The sequence below is a fragment of the Erythrolamprus reginae genome, chromosome 2, assembly GCF_031021105.1.
Source record: "Erythrolamprus reginae isolate rEryReg1 chromosome 2, rEryReg1.hap1, whole genome shotgun sequence".
Classification (NCBI taxonomy): Eukaryota; Metazoa; Chordata; class Lepidosauria; order Squamata; family Dipsadidae; genus Erythrolamprus; species Erythrolamprus reginae.
The window spans coordinates 4,941,330-4,963,323 of NC_091951.1; the positions used below are offsets into that span (position 1 = coordinate 4,941,330).

General features: G+C 46.5%; 1 protein-coding gene across 1 annotated transcript; it reads right to left on the reverse strand.

The window, feature by feature from the left end:
- Positions 1-10,212: 10,212 nt before the first annotated feature.
- Positions 10,213-19,381, reverse strand: LOC139158609 (DLA class II histocompatibility antigen, DR-1 beta chain-like). Its single transcript, XM_070735933.1, has 7 exons — positions 19,229-19,381; positions 17,187-17,459; positions 12,848-12,860; positions 10,919-11,016; positions 10,648-10,761; positions 10,386-10,409; positions 10,213-10,295 (listed from the first exon to the last, which is right to left on the reverse strand). The coding sequence occupies exons 1-7, from the start codon at positions 19,311-19,313 to the stop codon at positions 10,213-10,215; spliced, it is 690 nt and encodes a 229-aa protein (XP_070592034.1). The 5' UTR covers positions 19,314-19,381.
- Positions 19,382-21,994: the final 2,613 nt, after the last annotated feature.

The following is a 21,994-nucleotide window of genomic DNA, read 5'->3' on the forward strand; positions in this document are numbered from 1 at the left end:
ACATGCCACACATTTGTCTACACGCATTTTTGATTTGGTTCATACCGACATTGTCGGTCCATTTCGGCCTACTAAAGGTAATTGTAAGTATTTCTTAACTATTGTTGATAGTTATTCTAGATATGGTTTTGTGTACCTAATGAAACAAAAATCAGAGACCTTTCAGATCTTTAAAGACTTTGCTGCACAAGTCCTCAATCAACATGGTGTCTGCATCAGAAGAATACAAAGTGATTGTGGTGGAGAAGTCATGTCCCAGCAATTCCAAGGATGGATGAGACGAAATGGAATCCATCACCAGACTTCAGCACCTTACACTCCAAGTCATAACGGTATTGTAGAACGAAGGCAAGGTGTTTTACAGACTATGTTTCGTTGTTTTCTAGAAGATGCTAATCTCAACAACCTCTATTGGGATGAAGCACTAAAGTATGCCAATTACATTGTTAACCGTATTTGGAGCAGTGTTTTAAATCAAACTCCTTTTTACATGCTTTATGGAAAGAAGCCTGATATTCAAAACCTCCACATTTTTGGCTCATATGCCATGGTTAACATTCCACTGGTCCAGAGAAAGAAAGGAGGTCCAGGAGCAGAAAGACTGAGATTTATAGGTTTTGATCAAAGTTCTAAGTATTACAAATTTGCTGACACTAATCACACAGTTGTTATTTCAAACTCAGCTAAATTTGAAGAAGATACAAATTGGTCCAGAGTACACAGTAATGATACTTCAGTTTATTTTCCTAAAGATGATGTTCAAGGTACAGCGCAACCTTATCCGCAGGCAGCTGTTCCAGATGTTGTTTCTACAAAAGATGATGCACAGTCTTCATAAGTCGCAGATGATGTTCCTAGCGATGCAGTTGGAGACGGAGATGACCAACATGATGAATGGACCACAGTTCTAAGATGTTCCAAGAGAACCACAAAAGTAATTCCTCCAAAGAGATACCAACAGCAAGTATTACAAAAATATTTTCCTTTTCTTTGTAACAATGTTACACTTCCTCCTGAGGATTTTTCTCAAGTAAGACATTTATCTGAGCCTGAACAAGAAAAATGATATGAGGCAATGGAAACTGAACTGGACAGTTTAAAGAAACTTAAAGTGTTTAAATATGTTGAGCCTCCAACGAACAAGAAGATTATTGGTACACGATGGGTCTACAGAATTAAACAAAAACCAAACAGTGAGAAAATATACAAAGCAAGATTAGTAGCACAAGGCTACTCACGTTTATCCTGAAGATTACACAGATACATTTTCACCTACAATTAAAAATGAAAGTGTTACAATTGCTTTAACCGCAGCTATTGCCTTGAATTTAGAAGTTTACCAATTTGATGTTGAAACTGCTTATCTAAATGCCAATTTAAATGAAGAGATCCACGTGAAGGGCACCCCGGTTTCCAGGATCAAGAAGGAGATGTCTGGTACCTGCAAAAGAGTCTTTATGGCCTGAAACAATCTGCTTTAATGTGGCATAGATGTCTCATTGACAAGCTAAATTCAATGGGCTTTATTAAGTCCGACTCTGATGAATGCGTGTTTACAAAAGGGCAAGGTAACGTTTATGAAATTATACTTGTTTATGTTGATGACATTGTTTACATTGGTCCAAACAAGAGTATGAGTGAAGTTTTTGCAAAAGGTTTAGAGAAACACTTTACATTGAAAAGCTTAGGGCACATTCATGATTATCTAGGTGTTCAGATTGAAAAAACTCAGAAGGGGTTTAGCCTGTCACAAGAAAACAAAATTGATCAACTTTTGCAAAATTGCAACATGACTGACGCACATCCATGTCGATTTCCAATGCAAACAGATTTTTACAAGTTGACACAACAGAATAGTCCTCAATTTGAAGATCAAACACTTTTATCGTTCAGTCATTGGGTAACTGTTATACATTAGCAGTTGGACAAGACCGGACATTTCACTTACTGTCAATCTGTTGTCAAGGTACGTTGGCAAAGCAACGACATTTCACTGGACATGCATAAAGAGACTGCTGAGATACATGAAGCACACAAAAGACATGAAGTTGTTCTTAGAACCAAAACACAACAAGTTTCCTGAGTTAGTTTGCTACGCAGATTCTGATTGGGCAGGTGACAAAGAAACATGAAAAAGTACTTCTAGTTATATAATGTTTTTAAATGGTTGTCCAATTTATTGGAAAGTTAGAAAGCAGAACTTTATTTCTTGTTCTTCCACTGGAAGCTGGATGGGAGTTGCTGGAAGGAGAAAAAAGGCCCTTTGTGGGGTGCTGGAGTCAGAGGAGCCCCCTCCCCATTGATAGATTCCATTAACTTTCCTAACATGTCAAACCTCTTCAGATAGATTTCTCCGCACTGCTTTCCACCTATCTAGACATGCTTGATCCCTCCATCAGGTGAAGAAGGGATTATTCAGATCACACACACACACCTTAAAGGGAATACTTCCCATGACAGATATGAAGAGAGGCGGCTCCATCACTAGAGGCTTTGTGGAAGAAATTGGGCAGCCCTTGGACCAGAAGGACATAAGGTCCCTTTTTCAGAGCCATTGAAACTTTGAGCAGTCGCTAAATGAAATGCTATAACTCAAGGAATACTTCCAGTGGGTCACAGGACAAAGGGGCTGCCCCACCTGGAGACTCAGCTATGGGGCGGAGGAGGAGAGTCCCTGAGCTGCCCTGATGAAGAATCCAGGCTTGTTGCCTGCTCGATCTTGGCCAGCTCCTCAGTTCCGCTTCGGAGGAGCCCAATGCTTCAGGCTGGGGAAGCGAAGCCCAAGCCCCTCTTCAGCTGTTGTGGGTTGCAGAAAGAAGAACTTCTCTCTGTGTGTGTGTGCATGTGTTTGTGGGTGTGTGTAGTGTGGGTGTCAGGAAGAACTTAGAGAAAATCAAAATCTCGCAGTGGGAAACATGAAAAGAGCCCAAAAGTTCTGCTTTGATCAGGAGAGTGATGGACGTCCCACCAGAGTCTCTCTGGATCTGGGCCCCATTTTGTGTGACTGGGTGTGTGCAGACACACAATTGTAGGGCAGGTTTGAACACCTCCTCCTTCAGATCAAGTGGGGACCCAGTTCTGTCCTGAGGCCGGTGCTGGGCCAGGGGGGAATTTGACCCCTCAAGCCCCCTCCTCCACCCCAGGAAAAGACTGAGGCCATCGCAAGATACAGGCCCTGTGGGATGTCTGCCTGTTGCAGCCGGGAGAAGGGGCAGTAAGGAAGACCAAGTGGCAGCTGGGAGAGGGAAGAGGAATGGGGAGGGAGGAGAGGGAGGGGGAGGAAAGGGAAAAAGTGAGATGGGAACAAGAGCAAGGAGGGAGGGATGGGGAAAACGAGAGAGCGAGGAGGGAGAGAGGGCAAGGGGAATCAAGGGGGGAGAGGCAGCGCTGCAGAATTCTATTTCTGACTTCTAGAAACTCGGGCCTGACCAATATAAAATGGAGTTTTGGAAACATCGTCTGTCTCCAGGCAGAGGAGCCACCAAGGGGACCTTTGGAGGAGAATTTAGCCTTTTTGTCCACCCGGTGAGCCCTTCCGAGGACCCCCGGGAGAGGGATGCTGGAGAGAAGGAAGGGGTCTCCCACTCAAGATGGCACCATGGAGCCCCACTCCCTCCCCTCTGTGTGAAACATCTTCTGCTCCAGGAATGGCTTCTGATGGAAGGAAGGGGGACATTGGCTGACAAAATGGGGCAGGACCCTCCAGTTGGGAAGAAGAGAAATGGCTCAAATGGCTGGGTGAACGTAGGGGGAGTCTCGGGTGCCCCCAATGGCTCCCCACAATTGCCGAGGGAGGACCGTCCCTGCTGGCATTCTGCTCCTCAAAGAGGGCTTGAGGGGAAGCAGAGCAAGGGGGTCCAGCCCCTCCCCCTCCCTGGATCTGCCCCCCTCCTCCCACATCAGTTCTGGCTTTGGACCCGAAGTAGCCGGGATGGTTGATCCAGAGGCAGCAGAGGGAGGGGCCTCCTGTGGGGTCAGGGAAGAGGAGGAAGAAACAAAGGATTCCAGGGTTTTCCTACATCTGAAGTTTATTCTTTCACAGCAAAGCGAAGGGCAGAGAAGTGATTCGTAGGAAGAATAATGTAGATGAAGCTGCTGTGCGTTCCAAGCCAGGAGACATGAGGGGGCTTGACTGACAGGTCTGCCCAGCATCCCTGGGGAAAATCTACATGGTCTCCACCCCTCCATCACAGGAAAGAAAGCGGGGAGGGTCTGTTCTCAGCAAGAGAAGGTCCACGCTGCCATTCTCCTCCCCCCAATTTGCCACCTTCTGCCTCCATTTTTCAGAGTTTGCAAACAGGACAAAGTCATCAGCGACCAAAGAAATAAAAATAAATCCTTTTGCATCAGAGAGCAGGTGTCAGCTGCTACAGTCAGTATTTAAGAAAAATAAAACTCAGAGTCCTTTTCAAGGTTCAAAAGTGAATTTTATCATAAACCAGGACTGAAAACAGTCAAGGTTAAAGCAAAGACTGGAGAAAAAGGTGCGATACCTGCGTAGATCAAACCCCCTTTTGACACCCCCCCTCTGGAGATTGGCCAATCCCTAGTGTCCATGACCATCAGGTGGAGGCATCTTCAACCCACCTGACATTCTGTAACTTCTAATGGTCTCCTTCAGGTCACCTGGTTTCAAGGAAGACAAAACTTATTCCACTTCACAGGGCCTCCTGCATACTCCCCCCCCATTACCCAAGACCCCTCCCTGTAACTATTGGCAACCAAGCGTAGAAATGATGCAGAATTATAGCGAAGGTTCACAGCAGGATTAATTCACGAGTGCTGCAGAAAAAGAGAAGGGGAAGAAAATCAGAATATAAAGAGAAACTTTTACTGTAAATAACATATTTTTCTTCCCTTTCAGCCCCCACAGGCAGAGAAAGACAGAGAGAGAATCCGCCCATTCCAGGGAGCAAAAGACTTGGATTCTTCATATGAACCAGGAAGATGGGGCTAAGATGGAGGGGGGCAGGAAAGGTGGGAGCCTGGGGTCACATGGCCAGAAATTGTATGAACTGTCACAAGGAGAAGGGGGGGAGGGTCAGAAAGAACAGCCTGTCAAGTTTTGGAGGGGGTCTGAAGTAAACCCAGAGACGGGGTTTAGGTGAGAACGGTACTTTATTTCAGCTCAGCAAGGAAAGTGACTTTCAGCTCGTACCGTCTGCTCTGCTTGGGAGAAACCGCTCCTTTTATACATTTGCGGTTCCCGCCAAAGCAAGAACAGCCGCGTCTGAGCCAATCAGGAGCGACTTCCTGATTCTGGCTCCGACAGCGCTTTAACAAGGAACAGACTATTTACAGAGCTACAAGGTAGCCATTTCAAGATACAACACCCCTCCCTCCTTAGTTTGGATACATCCGTCAGGATAGCCACGTGACGAAGTCGTCCAATCTGCTGGGTCTCCGCGAGGCTCGCTCCGACCTGCGCAGTTCAGTTGTGTCCTCGCTACTGACGGTGGAGGTCGGCTCGCTGTTGCTCTCCTGGCGCGGCTGGGGCCTGATCTGGGCTCCGGCCTGCTGACTCGGCCTGGGAGGCACAACGCGTACTTCGGAGGAGGAAGATGATTCGGCATCGCTGTAGGAGTCTCTCCGACCCGATAAGTTCCTTTGAATGTCTATTGCATCGGGTGGCGTGTTAAAGTCTGTAGAGGTGGGAGAGTCTGTGTCAGCGGTTTGCTCCAGGGAACTTCCCATGCGTTTCCTTACGTGGTCAATGTGCCGCTTCCACATTCGACCATCCTCTAGTTTTACAAGATATGTTTTAGGAGCCGTTTGTTTAACAATAATTCCTTTTATCCAGTTTGCACCTCCATCAAAATTTTTCACAAATACATTTTGACCCAAATACATTTGTCTTTCCGGGTTTACATACATTTGGTTATTTTTACAAAACCTTGGGTGTAATATATCTAGTGGGGACCTTAGTTTCCTTCCCATTAGTAACTCAGCAGGGCTTATGTGCGTGTGAGAGTTTGGGGTAATGTGCTGGGTTAGCAAGAACTGGTCCAAATTTTGTTGCACATCTCCTGGGCCTGATCTGCGCAAAGCCTCCTTTGCCACGCGAACGTAGCGTTCTGCTAAACCATTAGCCCAGGGCGAGTAAGGCGAGATGAGTGCGTGTCTTACTCCAAGACTGTCCAAGAACAATTCAAACTGCCTGGCCGTTAATTGTGGCCCATTGTCAGACACTAGGATATCAGGGCAACCATGGGTAGCAAACAGCCTGCACAGCACCTTGATGGTGGCACTTGTGGTTATGTTGTTCATTGCTATGATTTCCACCCATTTGGAAAATGCATCCACTACTATTAAGAAGTATTGTGACCCCACTGGACCTGCAAAATCAATATGGACCCTGGACCATGGCCCGGCAGGTTGCTCCCACTCTGCTGGAGTTGTTTTGGGGGGGTTAGGTCGTGATTCTTGGCATGGGTCACATTTGGCTACCCAGTTTTCAATATCAGCATCCAAACCTGGCCACCATAAGTGCCCTCTGGCTAGGCCTTTCATCCTGACAATCCCAGAATGGCCCACATGTAACATTTCAAGTACTTTTACCCTTAGGCTTTTAGGAATGATCACTCTATCCCCCCACAACAGACAACCTTTTACATATGACAACTCTAGCCTCTTGGTTTTGAAGTCACACAATTCAGGTTTTACAGAGTCATTTTGCCATCCCTTAAGTACACAGTTTACCACTTGTTTAAGGATTGGATCTTGCTGCGTGTGTGCAGCTACCTCTTTTGCAGTAGTTAGTGGGTTATCCTCGAGTTCTATCATTAATACATCCGCAGAAGGGGCAGGGTCCTCCACTAACTCTGCCATGGGGCACCTACTGAGACCATCTGCGTGGTTGATGGTTTTCCCCCCCTTATGGGTGAGTTCGTACTGGTACCCTGAGAGGAAAAGGGCCCATCTGATTAGTCTTGGGGACATAAATGGAGGAGTAGGCTTGTTGGGGGCTGAGAGGCCTAGTAAGGGCTTGTGGTCTGTAACCAATTCGAAACTCCTTCCAAAAAGGTAATTATGAAACTTCTTCACCCCTGCCACTAAAGCTAGAGCCTCTTTATCTAATTGGCTATAGTTTCTTTCTGTGCTGGTCATTGTTCTGGAAAAGAAAGCAATTGGGGCCTCTGTATTATTCGGTAAAACGTGAGCTAAGACTCCTCCCACGCCATACAGGGAACGGACTACCACACTTTTAGAAGTTAGTAATTGTTTTATTTGTACAAAGGCTTCGTGTTCAGTTCTCCCCCAAGTCCAAGGGGTTTCCTTCTGGAGTAAACGGTATAGAGGCTCTGCTGCTGTTGCCTTCTGCTTTAAAAAAACGGAGTAAAAGTTAAGAAGGCCTAGAAAAGCTTGCCATTCAGTCTTATTTTGTGGCTCTGGGGCTTCTCTAATGGCTCTCAGTTTCTCAGTTGTGGGGTGGATGCCCTCTTTGTCAATCTTATAGCCTAGGAATTCTACACTGTTGGTTCCCCAGACGCATTTATGAGGCTTAATTCTTAGCCCTTTATCCTGAATTCTCTTAAGTACTTCCCTTATCCTTTTGTTGAGTTGCTCTTGGTTTTCCCCTGCAATTAAGATGTCATCAAAATATGGAATGGCCCCATTAATCCCTGATAACAGTCGTTCCATTATGCTCTGGAATATCCCTGGGGCTATGCTTACTCCAAACTGCAATCTGGTACATTTAAAAGCACCCCTGTGGGTCACAATTGTTTGCGCGTTTGCTGTTGGTTCGTCGACAGGCAACTGCTGGTAAGCCTGGGCAAGATCGATCTTTGCAAACCTTTTCCCTTCCCCCAGGGAGTGCAGGAGTTGTTGTACCACTGGGATGGGGTAAGGGTGATGTTGGAGGGCCTTATTTAGTGTGGATTTATAGTCAGCGCAAACCCTTAAAGAGCCATCTGGTTTTAGGGGCGTAACTATGGGTGTTTCCCAAGGCCCCTGTTCCACAGGGACTAAGATGCCTTGGCTTATGAGCTTATCCAGCTGCAGGTCAAGTTTGGGGAGGAGCGGGAGGGGTACCCTGCGAGGTTTGAGCCGGACAGGCGGGACCTTGGGGTCAATAGAAAATGAGATAGGGGGCTCTTTATACGATCCCAAGGTGGGGCTAAACACTTCAGGGAACTCTTGCAGAAAGTTAGGCATGCTATCACAGTTAACAGTACAAATACCAGAAATTTCAATTCCCAAAGGTTCCATCCAAGCCAACCCCAGGAGAGAGTGCTTAGCCCCTGTAACAACAATCATAGGCAGGGTGCATTTAACATTCTTAAATACAATAGGTACATTCACTTTGCCCAGAACAGAGATTATCCCCCCTTGAAAATCTCTGATTACCAACGAGGTTTGCACTAGCTCAGATTTAGACAGGTTAGGCATGTACAATTTAAGCTTTTCCCACGGCATAATGGTGTATTTAGACCCCGTGTCAAGTTCTATAGAACATGGCTTGTTGTTAAGTAATAGTGAGATAACAATTTTGCCCCCCTTCTTTGTTGCCGTGTTATTCACGGAAAATTGAGTGTTACCTCTTGAGTAGTCGCGGTTAGCGGCTGAGTAGTTCTTTCGTCCCGAAAAACGGAAAGGTCGGTTTTCTCGCGGTTGGGGTGTTTGATTCTGGGGTCGTTGATGGCGCGGCGTGGAGAAGGTTTCCTCTGGTGCAGATGCTCTGCAGGCTTCGGCAATGTGGCCGCGTCGGTTGCAACGGCGGCATATGGCATCCCGGAAGGGGCATCGTTGGCGCTGATGGTTTCCTCGGCAGCCGGCGCAGGGGGCTGCGGGGTGAGGAACTCTGTGTTGTCTCGGCTGGTCTTGCAGCAGGAAACAGCTGTCCTCGTTGCGAGCTGGTGGGCTGAGGTCTTCTGGTCCCTCGGCGCGGGAAAACGAGGAGACTATCTTGGCGATGACTTCTCGCCTTTCGTGTTCCTTCAGCTCTTTAGCAGCGGCGTCGGCGACCTCTGCGGTTTGTGCCAGTTTAATAACTGTTTGTAGAGTCGGTTCATCTTCGGTGAGGAGTTTGTTCCTGACCGAGGCGTTTCTCATGCCGAAGACTAAGGCATCGGTGAGGCGAGCTTCCGGGTTGTCAAACTTGCATTTCGCAAGCACCGTTCGAAGCCGCGTTGCAAATTGGTTGATCGATTCCGTTTCGTTCTGAGCCATTCTGGAGAACTGGTGCCGGAAAACCATGGCTGGTTTTGTTGGCTTGAAGTGGCTCGCGAGCTTGGCTTGTAGGACGTCCCAAGCGACGGTTCTTGCTGGCTGCGGGTCGGTGAGAGTCTGGGCGAGGGCGCGGATTTCTGGACCGCAGTAGTTTAGGAAGATGGCCCGTCTTCGATCGGCGTCGGCGTCCCGTATTCCCGCTGCCTCGAGGAAGATCTCGAAGGTGGCTAGGTAGTCGTCCCAGGAAGTTTTCTCGGGATTGAAGAATTCAGGAGCCCGGCCGATCTGGATGTTGTTCATGCTGCACGCGTGGTTTCTTTCGTCCGTCGTCGCCAGTGAAGTAAACCCAGAGACGGGGTTTAGGTGAGAACGGTACTTTATTTCAGCTCAGCAAGGAAAGTGACTTTCAGCTCGTACCGTCTGCTCTGCTTGGGAGAAACCGCTCCTTTTATACATTTGCGGTTCCCGCCAAAGCAAGAGCAGCCGCGTCTGAGCCAATCAGGAGCGACTTCCTGATTCTGGCTCCGACAGCGCTTTAACAAGGAACAGACTATTTACAGAGCTACAAGGTAGCCATTTCAAGATACAACAGGGTCCATTCAGTGAAGAAGGGGCATCTCAAGGGCTTAGCTCCACCTTCCATCTGAGGACGGATGGAGCTGTAGAACGAGCAAACTCAATGATAGAACAATACCAGAGAAGATGCTATGTTAATTATCAGCAGTTCAGCTGGGCAGATCTCCTGCCATTGGCTGAAGTGGCCTCCAATCCCACAGTGCATAGTAGTGTGGGACTCGCCTCTTTTAAAACAGCCACAGGGCTGGAATTTGTCCCCATGCCTGAATATCCTCAGGAACGTGTGAGCCTAACAGAAGTGGCGGCTTGCTTCCAAAATGCTGGGGTGCTCCTTCCCCGAGGGAGGAGAGGGAAGGAATGGCCCCCCTCTGTCCCTTCCCTTTTGCATTTTCCCAAAACATGGAAAAATTATGGGTAAGATTTTAAGCATTTGTCTGTGTTTTTGTTTTTGATTGCAATACTTTTTCAGGTCTCTGTAAGGAAAAGCTGCCCAAACTCCCAAAATTTTTCTGTATCCACAGCAAAGAGATATTGTTCAGGCATGTTTTCTTTAAACAAAGGAAGAATTGAGAAATTAAACAAAAATATTGATAATTTATAGGAGGGGCTGAAATGAGGGAGGAAGAGGAGAAACTCACCTGCAGGTGGTTGGATGGGAATTGCTGGAAGGAGAAAAAGAGCCAATCAGGACCCTTCATGGGCTGGAGGACTCAGAGCGACTCCTTCCCCTCCGATAACCCATAATAGGTTGCACAATCTCCCTATAATAGCCCCTCCCAGAACAGAAGTTCCCCAAAATATTTCTCAAGGGGACCCTCTTGGCCACCCGCTAAGCTTGATGAGAGGCCTCTCCTAGATGGTCCCCTCCCCACAACCCTTCCTCCAGCCCCCCAGACTCACCTTTCTTGGCCTTCAGGTAGGAGAAGAACCCCACAGCCAGGAAGGCCACTCCTATCACAGCCCCCATAATCCCCATCCAGATTTTGGCCCTGGCAGAACGGGAGGAACGGGGCTCTGGGGAAGGAGAAGGAGCCTCACCTGAGCAGGACGATAAGGCCCACCTTCCCCCAGGAGGGTCCATTATGGCTCTCCCCACCACATAGAGGGTCGCTCCCTTCTCAGGGCAGGATGGGGTCCCCAGGCCAGGAGAGGTGGGAGGGGAGGGGAATACCCCACTGGACGGTGATGGGGGCCTCCAGGCTGGCGTGCTCCACCTTGCAAGTGTAGACATCCCCCCGCTGGGGCGGGAGATTGTGACGGTGGGCTTGGCTGGAGGGAGGAGAAGGAGGCACATGAGAGACACAGGAGGGCCCAGAACAGAAGACCCAGTTGGTTGGTTCAGGCCAAGATCCCTTTTCACGACTGAAAAAAGTATTTTGTGTTTTGAATCATCTTCCAAAATAAATTGCAGCAGGAAATCAAAAGGGGGGGGGGAATAATAATAATAAATAATAATAATTATTATTATTATTAATTAGATTGGTATGCCGCCCCTCTCTGAAGCCCCTCTTCTAAATCCTTTGTGTTGCAATGGTAAGGCGAGAAAAGAAGAGAGAGGAAAAGATGAATATAAACTGTTTAAATTGTTAGCTTTTGACTTTAAATCAATATAAATTAATTCAATTCAATATTAATTATATAGTCTTATATATTTTTGTATAGTCTTCCAGCAATCAGTGTATTAATTAATTAATCAGGAGAGAAACAAGCTATTATTGTGCTTGATTGAAGAAAGTTCTTGAATCTTAGTCACAGCCAAAGTAGTCCCAAATGTTATTTCTTTTTCTTTTCTCTCCCCCTTTTTTTTAACCTCACCATTTCTGGCTTGTGCAAAAGAAGCATAGAAGGCTGACGGCAGAAAAAGACCTCATGGTCCATCTAGTCTGCTCTTATACTGTTTTTTGTATTTTATTGTAGGATGGATCTATGTTTATCCCAGGCATGTTTAAATTCAGTTACTGTGGATTTATCTACCACGTCTGCTGGAAGTTTGTTCCAAGCATCTACTACTCTTTTCGTCAAATCATATTTTCTCATGTTGCTTTTGATCTTTCCCCCAACTAACCTCAGATTGTGCCCCCTTGTTCTTGTGTTCACTTTCCTATTAAAACACTTCCCTCCTGGACCTTATTTAACCCTTTAACATATTTAAATGTTTCGATCATGTCCCCCCTTTTCCTTCTGTCCTCCAGACTATACAGATTGAGTTCATGAAGTCTTTCCTGATACGTTTTATGCTTAAGACCTTCCACCATTCTTGTAGCCCATCTTTGGACCCATTCAATTTTGTCAATATCTTTTTGTAGGTGAGGTCTCCAGAACTGAACACAGTATTCCAAATGTGGTCTCACCAGCACTCTGTATAGCGGGATCACAATCTCCCTCTTCCTGCTTGTTATACCTCTAGCTATGCAGCCAAGCATCCTACTTGCTTTCCCTACCGCCTGACTGCACTGTTCACCCATTTTGAGACTGTCAGAAATCACTACCCCTAAATCCTTCTCTTCTGAAGTTTTTGCTAACACAGAACTGCCAATACAATACTCCGATTGAGGATTCCTTTTCCCCAAGTGCATTATTTTACATTTGGAAATATTAAACTGCAGTTTCCATTGCTTTGACCATTTATCTAGTAAAGCTAAATCATTTACCATATTTCATATGCCTCCAGGAATATCAACCCTATTGCACACTTTAGAGTCATCGGCAAATAGGCAAACCTTCCCTACCAAACCTTCCCCTATGTCACTCACAAACATATTAAAAAGAATAGGACCCAGAACAGACCCTTGTGGCACACCGCTTGTAACCTGTCTCTGCTCAGAATACTCGCCATTAACAATAACTCTCTGATGTCTACGCTTCAGCCAGCTGCAAATCCACTGAACTATCCAGGGATTAAGTCCAATCTTCACTAATTTATCTATCAGCTCTTTATGTGGAACCACATCAAAGGCTTTGCTGAAGTCCAGATAGGCAATATCCGCGGCACCACCTTAATCCAACACCTTTGTGACATAGTCAAAGAAATCAATGAGATTAGTCTGCCATGATTTGCCTTCAGTAAAAGAGGGGCACATAACCAAGGCAGAATATCAACAAACGGCCAGAATCTGCAAAGAAAAAATCAGGACAGCAAAAGCCCAGTATGAACTAGGCCTAGCAACAAAGGTCCAAGACAATAAAAAAAGCTTCTTCCAACACATAAACAACCCAAAAAAAATCAAAGAAGCAGTCGGTCCGTTAGAAAGAGGAGACGGCACAGAAGTAATGGACAATAAAGAGAAAGCAGAACTGTTCAACACCTTTTTTGCATCTGTTTTCACGCACAAAGAAACAACAAAACAATGAGCTTGTATCACAGCTGCAGAAATCAAAATTGGAACAAAACACTAATAGAAATACAGTATGAGACCACCTATTGGAACTGAATGAGTACAAATCACCAGGACCAGATGGCCTGCACCCCAGAGTCCTAAAGGAGCTAGCTGATGTCATCACTGAACCTCTGTACCACATCTTTCAAAAATCCTGGACCACAGGAAACTTATCAGATGATTGGAAACGAGCCGACGTGGTCCCTATTTACAAAAAAGGCAAAAAAACAGACCCAGGAAACTATAGACCGATCAGCCTAAAGTCTATTCCTGGGAAAATATTGGAAAAGATAATCAAGAAACAGATCTGCCACCACCTTGAATCAAACAATGTAATAACCACCAGCCAACACGGATTCGTCAGAAACAAATCATGCCAAACCAACCTCATTTCATTTTTCGACACTGTGACCAAATCAATTGACCAGAGAAATGCAGTGGACATAATATACTTAGACTTTAGCAAACCATTCGACAAGGTGGACCACAACCTTCTACTCTCCAAAGTAAAGAGTGGAATCGACAGTAACACAACAAGATAGATTGAAAACTGGCTGACCAATCGCACCCAACGAGTAGCCCTCAACGGGACTAAATCCACATGGAAAGAGGTAGGCAGCGGGGTACCACAGGGATCAGTCCTCGGCCCAGTACTCTTCAACATATTTATCAACGACCTAGACGAGGGAATAGGGGGAGAATTAATTAAATTCGCAGATGACACCAAGCTGGCAGGAGTGGCCAACACCCCAGAGGATAGACACAGAATTCAAAAAGATCTAGAGAGACTTGTACAGTGGGCTGAAATGAACAAAATGAAGTTCAATGTAGAGAAGAGTAAAATCCTGCACCTAGGCAAAAAATACCCCAAAACATGCATACAAAATTAGGCAAAACCACACTCACCATGAGTGACTATGAAAGGGATCTTGGAGTCTTAGTGGATAACCAGCTAAACATGGGCCAGCAATGTGCAGCAGCAGCTAAAAAAGCCAACACAATCCTAAGCTGCATGAACAGGGGGATACACTCCAAGACCAGAGAAGTAATAATACCACTCTATAAGGCCCTGGTCAGACCACACCTGGAGTATTGCATCCAGTTCTGGTCACCACACTTCAAAAAAGATATAGAGACTCTAGAGAGGGTGCAGAAAAGAGCAACTAAAATGATAAAAGGACTAGAGACCAGGTCATACGAGGAAAGGTTGCTGGAAATGGGCATGGATAGTCTAGTAAAAAGAAGGGCTAGGTGGGACATGATAGCTGTATACAGGTACTTGAGGGGTTGCCACAGAGAGGAGGGGGACACACTGTTTTCCAGGGCATCAGAGGGCCGGACGAGGAACAACGGTTGGAAACTGACCAAGGAAAGATTCAACCTGGAGATAAGAAAGAATTTCCTGACAGTGAGAGCGATCAACCAGTGGAACGGCCTGCCAGTGGAGGTTGTGGACTCCCCAACTTTGGACACTTTCAAGAGGAGATTGGACTGCCATTTGGCTGGGGTGATGTAGGATTTCCTGCTCAGGCAGGTGGTTGAACTCGATGACCTGTAAGGTCCCTTTCAACTCTAATAATAAATGAATGAATGAATAAATAAATAAATAAAGCCATGCTGATTTGGGTCCAATAAGTTATTGTTTTTTAGGTGCTGATTTATCCTCTTTTTGAGTAGAGTCTCCATCATTTTAACTATAACTGATGTCAAGCTAACTCGCGCGCAGTTACCAGCTTCTTCTCTACCGCCCTTCTTGTGGATAGGCACAACACTGGCCATTCTCCAATCCTCAGGAACATCTCCTGTTAACAGGGATTGGTTAAACAAATCAGTCGGGGGTAGCAATGACAAATCTGAGTTCTTTAAGAATTCTGGGGTGGATGCCATCTGGACCCATTGCCTTATTTATCTTTAATCGTTCAAGTTCTTCTAAGACATCGGCTTCTAAGATCACTGGAGCTGAATCCGTACAGCTGGAAGCAATGCTATATCCATCTATAGTATATTGTAAGGTGTCTTTTGAGAAAACTGAACAGAAGTAGCTATTGAAATGGTCAGCGATCTCCTTATTTCCATCAATGCATGTATTATTCCTGGTACTAAGCTTCGTGATGCTGCAGTTTTTCTTCTTCCTATCACTAATATATCTGAAGAAGGTTTTATCCCCCTTCTTTACAGATTTGGCAATTTCTTCCTCTTTTGAGGCTTTAGCAGCATATATTATCTGTTTCGCCTCCTTCTGTCTCATTTTATACACCTCTCTATCAGCTATACTTCCAGACTCTTTATACCTCCTACAGGCAGCCTTTTTTGCATTGACTACAGCTCTTACATCATTGCTAAACCATAGCGGTTTCTTCTTCCTTTTACCTTTAATTATTTGACTTACATACAGTCCTGTGGCTTTTAAGATGGTCTTTTTAAATACAGTCCACTGGGTTCTCGCTCCTGCCATTTTATCCCTCCCCTTTAATCCATTATTTAAATATTCCCCTATTGCATTAAAATTTGTTTTTCTGAAATCCAATACTTTGGTTGCAGTATAGGACTGCTCACAATCAGTTTTTACATCAAACCACAAACATAGATGGTCACTGCAACTTAAATTTTCTCCCACCTTAACCTCTGAAACCCAATTCCCATTCGTAAAGACGAAATCTAGAATATTCTCCCCTCTAGTCGGTGTCTTAACCAGCTGTGCCAGAGCTGCTCCTGTAAAGGCCTCTACCATATTCTTACTTTTGCATGTAAGGGCACTGGGGATATTCCAGTCAACATCAGGCATGTTGAAATCACCCATAACCACAATATCTCCCTTTAGTGCCATTTGGGTAATTTCATCCACCATCTTGTTGTCATATTCCTCAGATTGCCCTGGAGGCCTATAGATCACCCCAAGTCTAATGACAGAACCGTCTTTGTTTTTCATGCAAACCCAGAGAGTCTCCATATCCAATGTTGATTAGAGTCCACAGTCCTCAGTCAAGTAATGGGATGTTAGTAAGCAAAGTTCAAAGGTTCCGTTCCGTTCCAAGTATATGGGAAAGTTTATTAGTCAATTTAAATCAAAGATCAACACCATAGATGTCATCGCGACGAAGACCAGGGAAAAGAGCAAGGGGAAAAGAAGGGGGAAGAGAGAAAAGCAAAGAAAAATGAATATTCTGTTCTCCGGTTTTGTAGTCTATCACCGACTCGCTCCGCTCACGACCTGCCTCTCTCGCGAACTTCCGCTCACCCTCACGACTTCTAACAAAAACTTTCTCCCGCTGCTGTTTTTCTGCCAAGTTGTTGTCAATCTGTCAAAACAATCAATTTCCAGGGACTTCAATGGTGTTTTGTATATATCCAAATAGTATGTCCCTCTCTGAGCGCCTAGTTCTGTTTTCTTATGCCACCATCTGTCATTCAGTCGCCGCCTTCTCAGTCGTTCTGGCAATCAGATCCGATCAGCCGATTAACACTCCCAGCTGGGGTTTCACTCTAAAGCCATCTAATACCATCAACATATAACACTGATTTGAAAATAGTCCGGAAAAAACTCACTTTCCAATAAAGCCTTCTCGTCATCTTCCTTACAGCTTCCTCAGTGAAGTCGGAGCGTCACGTCTTTAGGCCGATTGAAATGATCGTTTTTTCCATGTATCGGCAAGAGGTGATCCTCGCTATTCGGGGGGTGCGCTGGAAATTCCTCTCTAATATCACTGGCTCTACAGGTTTGTGATCGCCCTAAAGCCGCCGAAAAAACCACGGAAAGCCACAGCAAACCCAGAGATACCGAAGGCTACCCAGCTATCAGTGTGATGCCAAAACCGGAAGTTCTAGAATATATATATTCTTACTTAAATGGCAGAGAAAGGACACCACAATTTGCTTCCATGGATTCTCTTTAAACATTCCTTTCAGAGGCCTGAATCCCCCTTTTAAATAAGGGTTTAATTAATTGACCTTGTAATTAATTTTTACCATCACTGAGTTATAATCATCCAGGCCTTTGAAATAAAAGGAAGGAAAGGGACCCCGGGATCCCCTCCCCCAAATCTCCCCCCCCCTCAGACTCACCTCTCTGGCCCACCACAGAAGCGCTCTGGGCAGTCTTGTAGTTGTTCCGGCAGAAGGAATCCACAGCAGCCTTCCGGTACCGCAGGGCTAACTTGTCTCTATTCCACGCGTCCGCAGTCGCCTTCCCAAACTCTGTGATGGCCTTGAACTCCCCGCAGTCGCTGTCGAAGCGGACAATCTCCTGCCGGTCATAAATGTACCTCCACAGGAGCCTCACCTGCTGCGTCCCGTTGAGGAAGTGGCACTCGCCCTTCTCCTGGGCCAGGAAATGGGCTGCAGGGAGGGAGGAAGAGGAGGAAGGCCATTAGGAGGGACTCCAGGGCCCATTGTTTACAGCCACTGGTAGAAGAGGAGGAGGGTCCCCTGGAGGAGGGAAAGGGAACTCTCCCAGCCCTAGAGAGGGAGGGAGACTTGCTATTGGGGGATCTGCACTCTGCAGAGGGGGGAAGGAAGAAAGAAAGAAGGGGAGGGCAAGAAAGAAAGAGGGGGAGGGAAGAGAGGCAGGGGCGGAAGGTCGGAAAAGGCAGGCAGAATCCCAACTGGTCCAGGAGATCTAATCTCCCTATATGGCTCAGGGCCAGACTATTTACGGGACCGTCTCCTTCCACCAATTAGAGTACACAGAGTCGGCCTCCTCCAGGTTCCGTCAGCCAAACAATGCAGGCTGGTGGGGCCACGGGGGAGGGCCTTCTCTGTTACTGCCCCGACTTTATGGAGCCAACTCTCCCCCCCAGGTCCGTACGTCCCCCCTTCAGGCTTTCCGTAAAGCCACGAAGACCTGGCTATGCTGGCAGGCCTGGAGGCCCTAAATCAACCACTATCAATTGGTATGAACGATTAGTATGTATGCTATTAAATTATCTTAGTTTTAATGATGATTTTAGAATTTTTTTCCCTTGACTTCTTTTTCTTATTGTTGTTAATTATAATTTTATACTGCTGTAAGCCACCCAGAGTTCTTCGGGATTGGGTGGCAGAGAAGTTTAAGTAAGTAAGTAGGTAGGTAGGTAGGTAGGTAGGTAGGCAGGCAGGCAGGCAGGCAGGCAGGCAGGCAGGCAAGCAAGCAAGCAAGCAAGCAAATAGGTAAGTAAGTAAGTAACTAACTAACTAAATAAATAAATAAATAAATAAATCTGGATCAAAAGCGACCTGAAGGAGGGGGAGGGGTTGAAATAACTTTTTAGACTGGAGGGAAGCTAACATGGATACCTCCCTCTCGCTCTTCCATGGGGGGTAGGGGAGAATGGGGAGGGGGAACAATAAGTACATCTAGCCTGACCTTCTGGGATCTTCCAGCCCTTCAACTCCCACGGTTCCCTGGGCCACCCCAATTTTTCTTCTTGTCCCTAAAAGGATTCTCTGGGATCCCACCTTTTCCCCCTCCCCCAAAAGCCCCCCTGAAATCCCCCAAGAGCCTCTCAAAGGGAGGGTCTCCAGCCCCCCTTACAAAGAGGGGCCAGTTTGGGAGGAGAGACTCAGAGCCCCCCAGATCCTCCCCCTCCCTTCCAGGCCCCCATAGAGCAGTGGGGAGGGGGTTATGGGGGTGGGGGGGTTCTTGGCCTTCTCCCAAAATTCAGGGTCTCCCTCTGAAGGGACCGAAGCTCCCCTCTTGTCTGACCCCCAAAGCCTCAGTTTTGAGATTCAGAAGAAAAACTGAAGTTTTTTTTTTTTAAGCCAAATTCTTTTTGCTCAAATGCGTCTTTTTCCTTTTGTGGATTCAGGACTGAAAATGCCTCAGTTTCCCTCTTTCGCTTTCGCTTCCCTTCCTCTTTCCCTGCAGCCCCCTCCGACCCAGACGCTGGGGGGGGCAAGGGCCCCCCGGCTGCGACTCCCCCCCCTCGGATACACTCGCTGAACGGGGGTCCCTCTCCATCCTCCTGGGGGAGCATGTGGGGAGAAAGGGGGAGGAGACCACGCAGAGATCGAGGCTGTTGGAGGCTCTGGAGACCAATAAGCTTTCTTCCCCCTCCCCCACTCGTAGGGTCCTTCCCAGCCCCCTCCTGCCCCCAACCCCCTCCTCCCCCGCCCAGCCCCCTATTTACCGGGGGTCTCCTTTCCCCCTTCGCTTCCGGGGATCCGGGCCAGTGCCCCCACCAGCTGCACCAGGGGGACCCCCACCAAAGCCATGGAGGCGGCCCCGGCAAGGGAGGAGAGAGACGCGGAGGCTCCCAGCCCCAGAGGCCGAATCAGGGGGGTCTGGATGGGGTGGGAGGAGTTTTCCTCGGACTTCGGCAATGGGCGTGTCCAGAAGGAGCAGACGGACCAATGGAAACTCTACCCTCTGCAGCGTCATCGGTCTCCGGGCAGAGTCTCCCTTGACTTCGCCCGATACAGGAGCTAGTCCGAAGTCGAGAGAAGAGCGGGGAAAGGGGGAGGTTGTCAGTCTTGGGGGGCTGCATTCTAGGGGGCTCCTTCATGCCGGTTCCGGAGGGGAACGTGGACTCCCTTTTGCGCCCCCCTCCCCATCATCCTCATCCACTCTCCCTAGATAGAAATGGCACTTAGCCTTATATACCACTTTGGTTTTACAGCCTTCTCTAAGCGGCCTACCGAGCCAGCCTCATCAATCTTTTTACCGACCGATCTCAGAATTAAACTCCTGGCTGTGTGCAGAGTTTGCCTGGTAGATTAGATACCATTTTGTATTATGAAGGAGCCAGATTCTCCATTCCTGCCGTTTCTTTGCCAGGAAACTCAACATTTTGACTGCACGGATCCTGAGAGTAAAGCGGACTTTATGGGTGGACAAATCAGCCCTGGGACTTCCAAGTCCTAAGAATCTATACTGTGGCATGAACATGAATTATTTCCCTTGTGCCCTGAGTCTCAGGAAAGCGGGAAAGGCTAAAGGGCTTCTGTATTTGGAGGTGGGGGCAAGGATGAAGGAAGGTTAGAACCCCTTGTTTCTGCTCCACTCTTAACCTCCCCTCTCTCTAGACAAGGAGAATTCGGCTCCCACGAGGTCTTCCAAACAGCAGGAACTGAGCAAGGGGGGAGGGAGGGGAGCTTCAGGAAAATCAGGCAAGGCTAAAAGAGGAATGGGAAGTGAATCTTTTGAAGGAGGTGAGTTCGAGGAGGGTCTGAAGCTTCCCACTCCTTGTCTTGGAGGAGTTTCAGCCTATGCAGTAGCCCAGATGCCTCCTGGTGGTCTCCCATCCTCAGGCTGACCAGGCGGATCTCTCTCAGCTAGGTGAGGGCATGGGAGGCTGAAGGAGGAGGCAGAGTCCGAACCTGCCCCAAAATTGTGTGTTTGGTTTTTTTGTATAATTTTTATTGAATTTTTTAAAAGTATAAGACAGACAGAACTAACAACATTTAACATATATAAGAGCTACCATTGCTCCTCCTTTATAGAAGTCTTCCTAATACAAAAATAAAAAGCTAATTCTATTTTAGATCAATACAGAAAAGTGAACTTATCGATGAAATATCTGTTTGTATACAATACTAATTAATGCAAAGAAAAATAAACCTAAATTTTCAAATATTTTCTATTGATTATATAATTATGATTAAATTGTTAAACTCGGTTATTAGAAATAGTGTTATTCATTGAATTTCATTATAAGTTGTATTCAAAAATATACATTTTACTGTTTCATACTTTGTTTTTCTTTTTTTATTTTCAATTATCTTTTTTTTCTCAAATTCCACCATTTATACACTTTTTCCCAAATTTTATAAAATTCAGATTCTACTTGATTATTTAATTGTGCGTTTGCACACACCCAGACACACAAAATGGGTCCCAGAGACTCTGATGGGACGCCCATCGCTCACCTGATCAAAGCAGAACGTTTAGGCTCTTTTCATGTTTCCCCCTACAAGATTTTGATTTTCTCTCAGTTCTCCCTGACACCCCCACACCACACACAAACACACACATACAGCAGCTCTTCCTTCTGCAAGCCCCAACAGCTGCAGAGGCCCTTGGGCTTCGCTTCCCCAGCCTGAAGCTTTGGGCTCCTCCGAAGCGAAACTGAGGAACTGGCAGGGATCCAGCAGGCAACAAGCCTGGATTCTTCATCAGGGCAGCTCAGGGACTCTCCTCCTCCGCCCCATGGCTGAGTCTCCAGGTGGGGCAGTCCCTTTGTACAGTACTGTGAACCACTGGAAGGAGTCCTTGACTTATAATGGTTTCTGAAACGACTGCTTGAAGTTTCAATGGCACTGAAAAAAGTGACTCTTTGCCTAATATTCCTTCTTTTAAAAGTTTTTAAAAATTGTTTTGAATGTTTTTTTAATACTTTCATGTAAATACCCATTTTTAGCTTTGCTGATTGCTGATTGCGACCCAGAGTCATTTGTTGTCAGTTGGAGGGCTATACACATTTGAGAGAGTTTAGGGGGGAGAGACAGAGAGAGGACAGATGGATGGATGGATGGATGGACGGACAGACAGATAGACCCTAACCTTCATATTTTGAATATAAGCAGAAACATTAGAAGTATATTTGTTCACACCAGCATGTTGTGCATTTGTTGTAACCTCTTTACATACAGTGGGGGAGGGGGAGAGTATTTTACTCCCTGAGAAAGAAATGATGAGTCCTCTGGAAGTCATGAAGGTTTCTCGGCTGACCTTTGGCACCTCGAACCTGCAGCTCCCTCCACAGATTTTCTCCTGGATTCACCCGGTTTATTCCTTGTATTGGTGCATCAGAGTCCCCTTTGACTGACCCCATATTTGGTTTCTACATCTGCTGTTTTGTGCACTTTTTTCTTCCAATGGGGTTGATTCCCCTTCGTCTCCCTCTCACTTCGGCATCACTTTCAAGCCCTTTGGATGAGGAGAGGTGGTCGGTTCT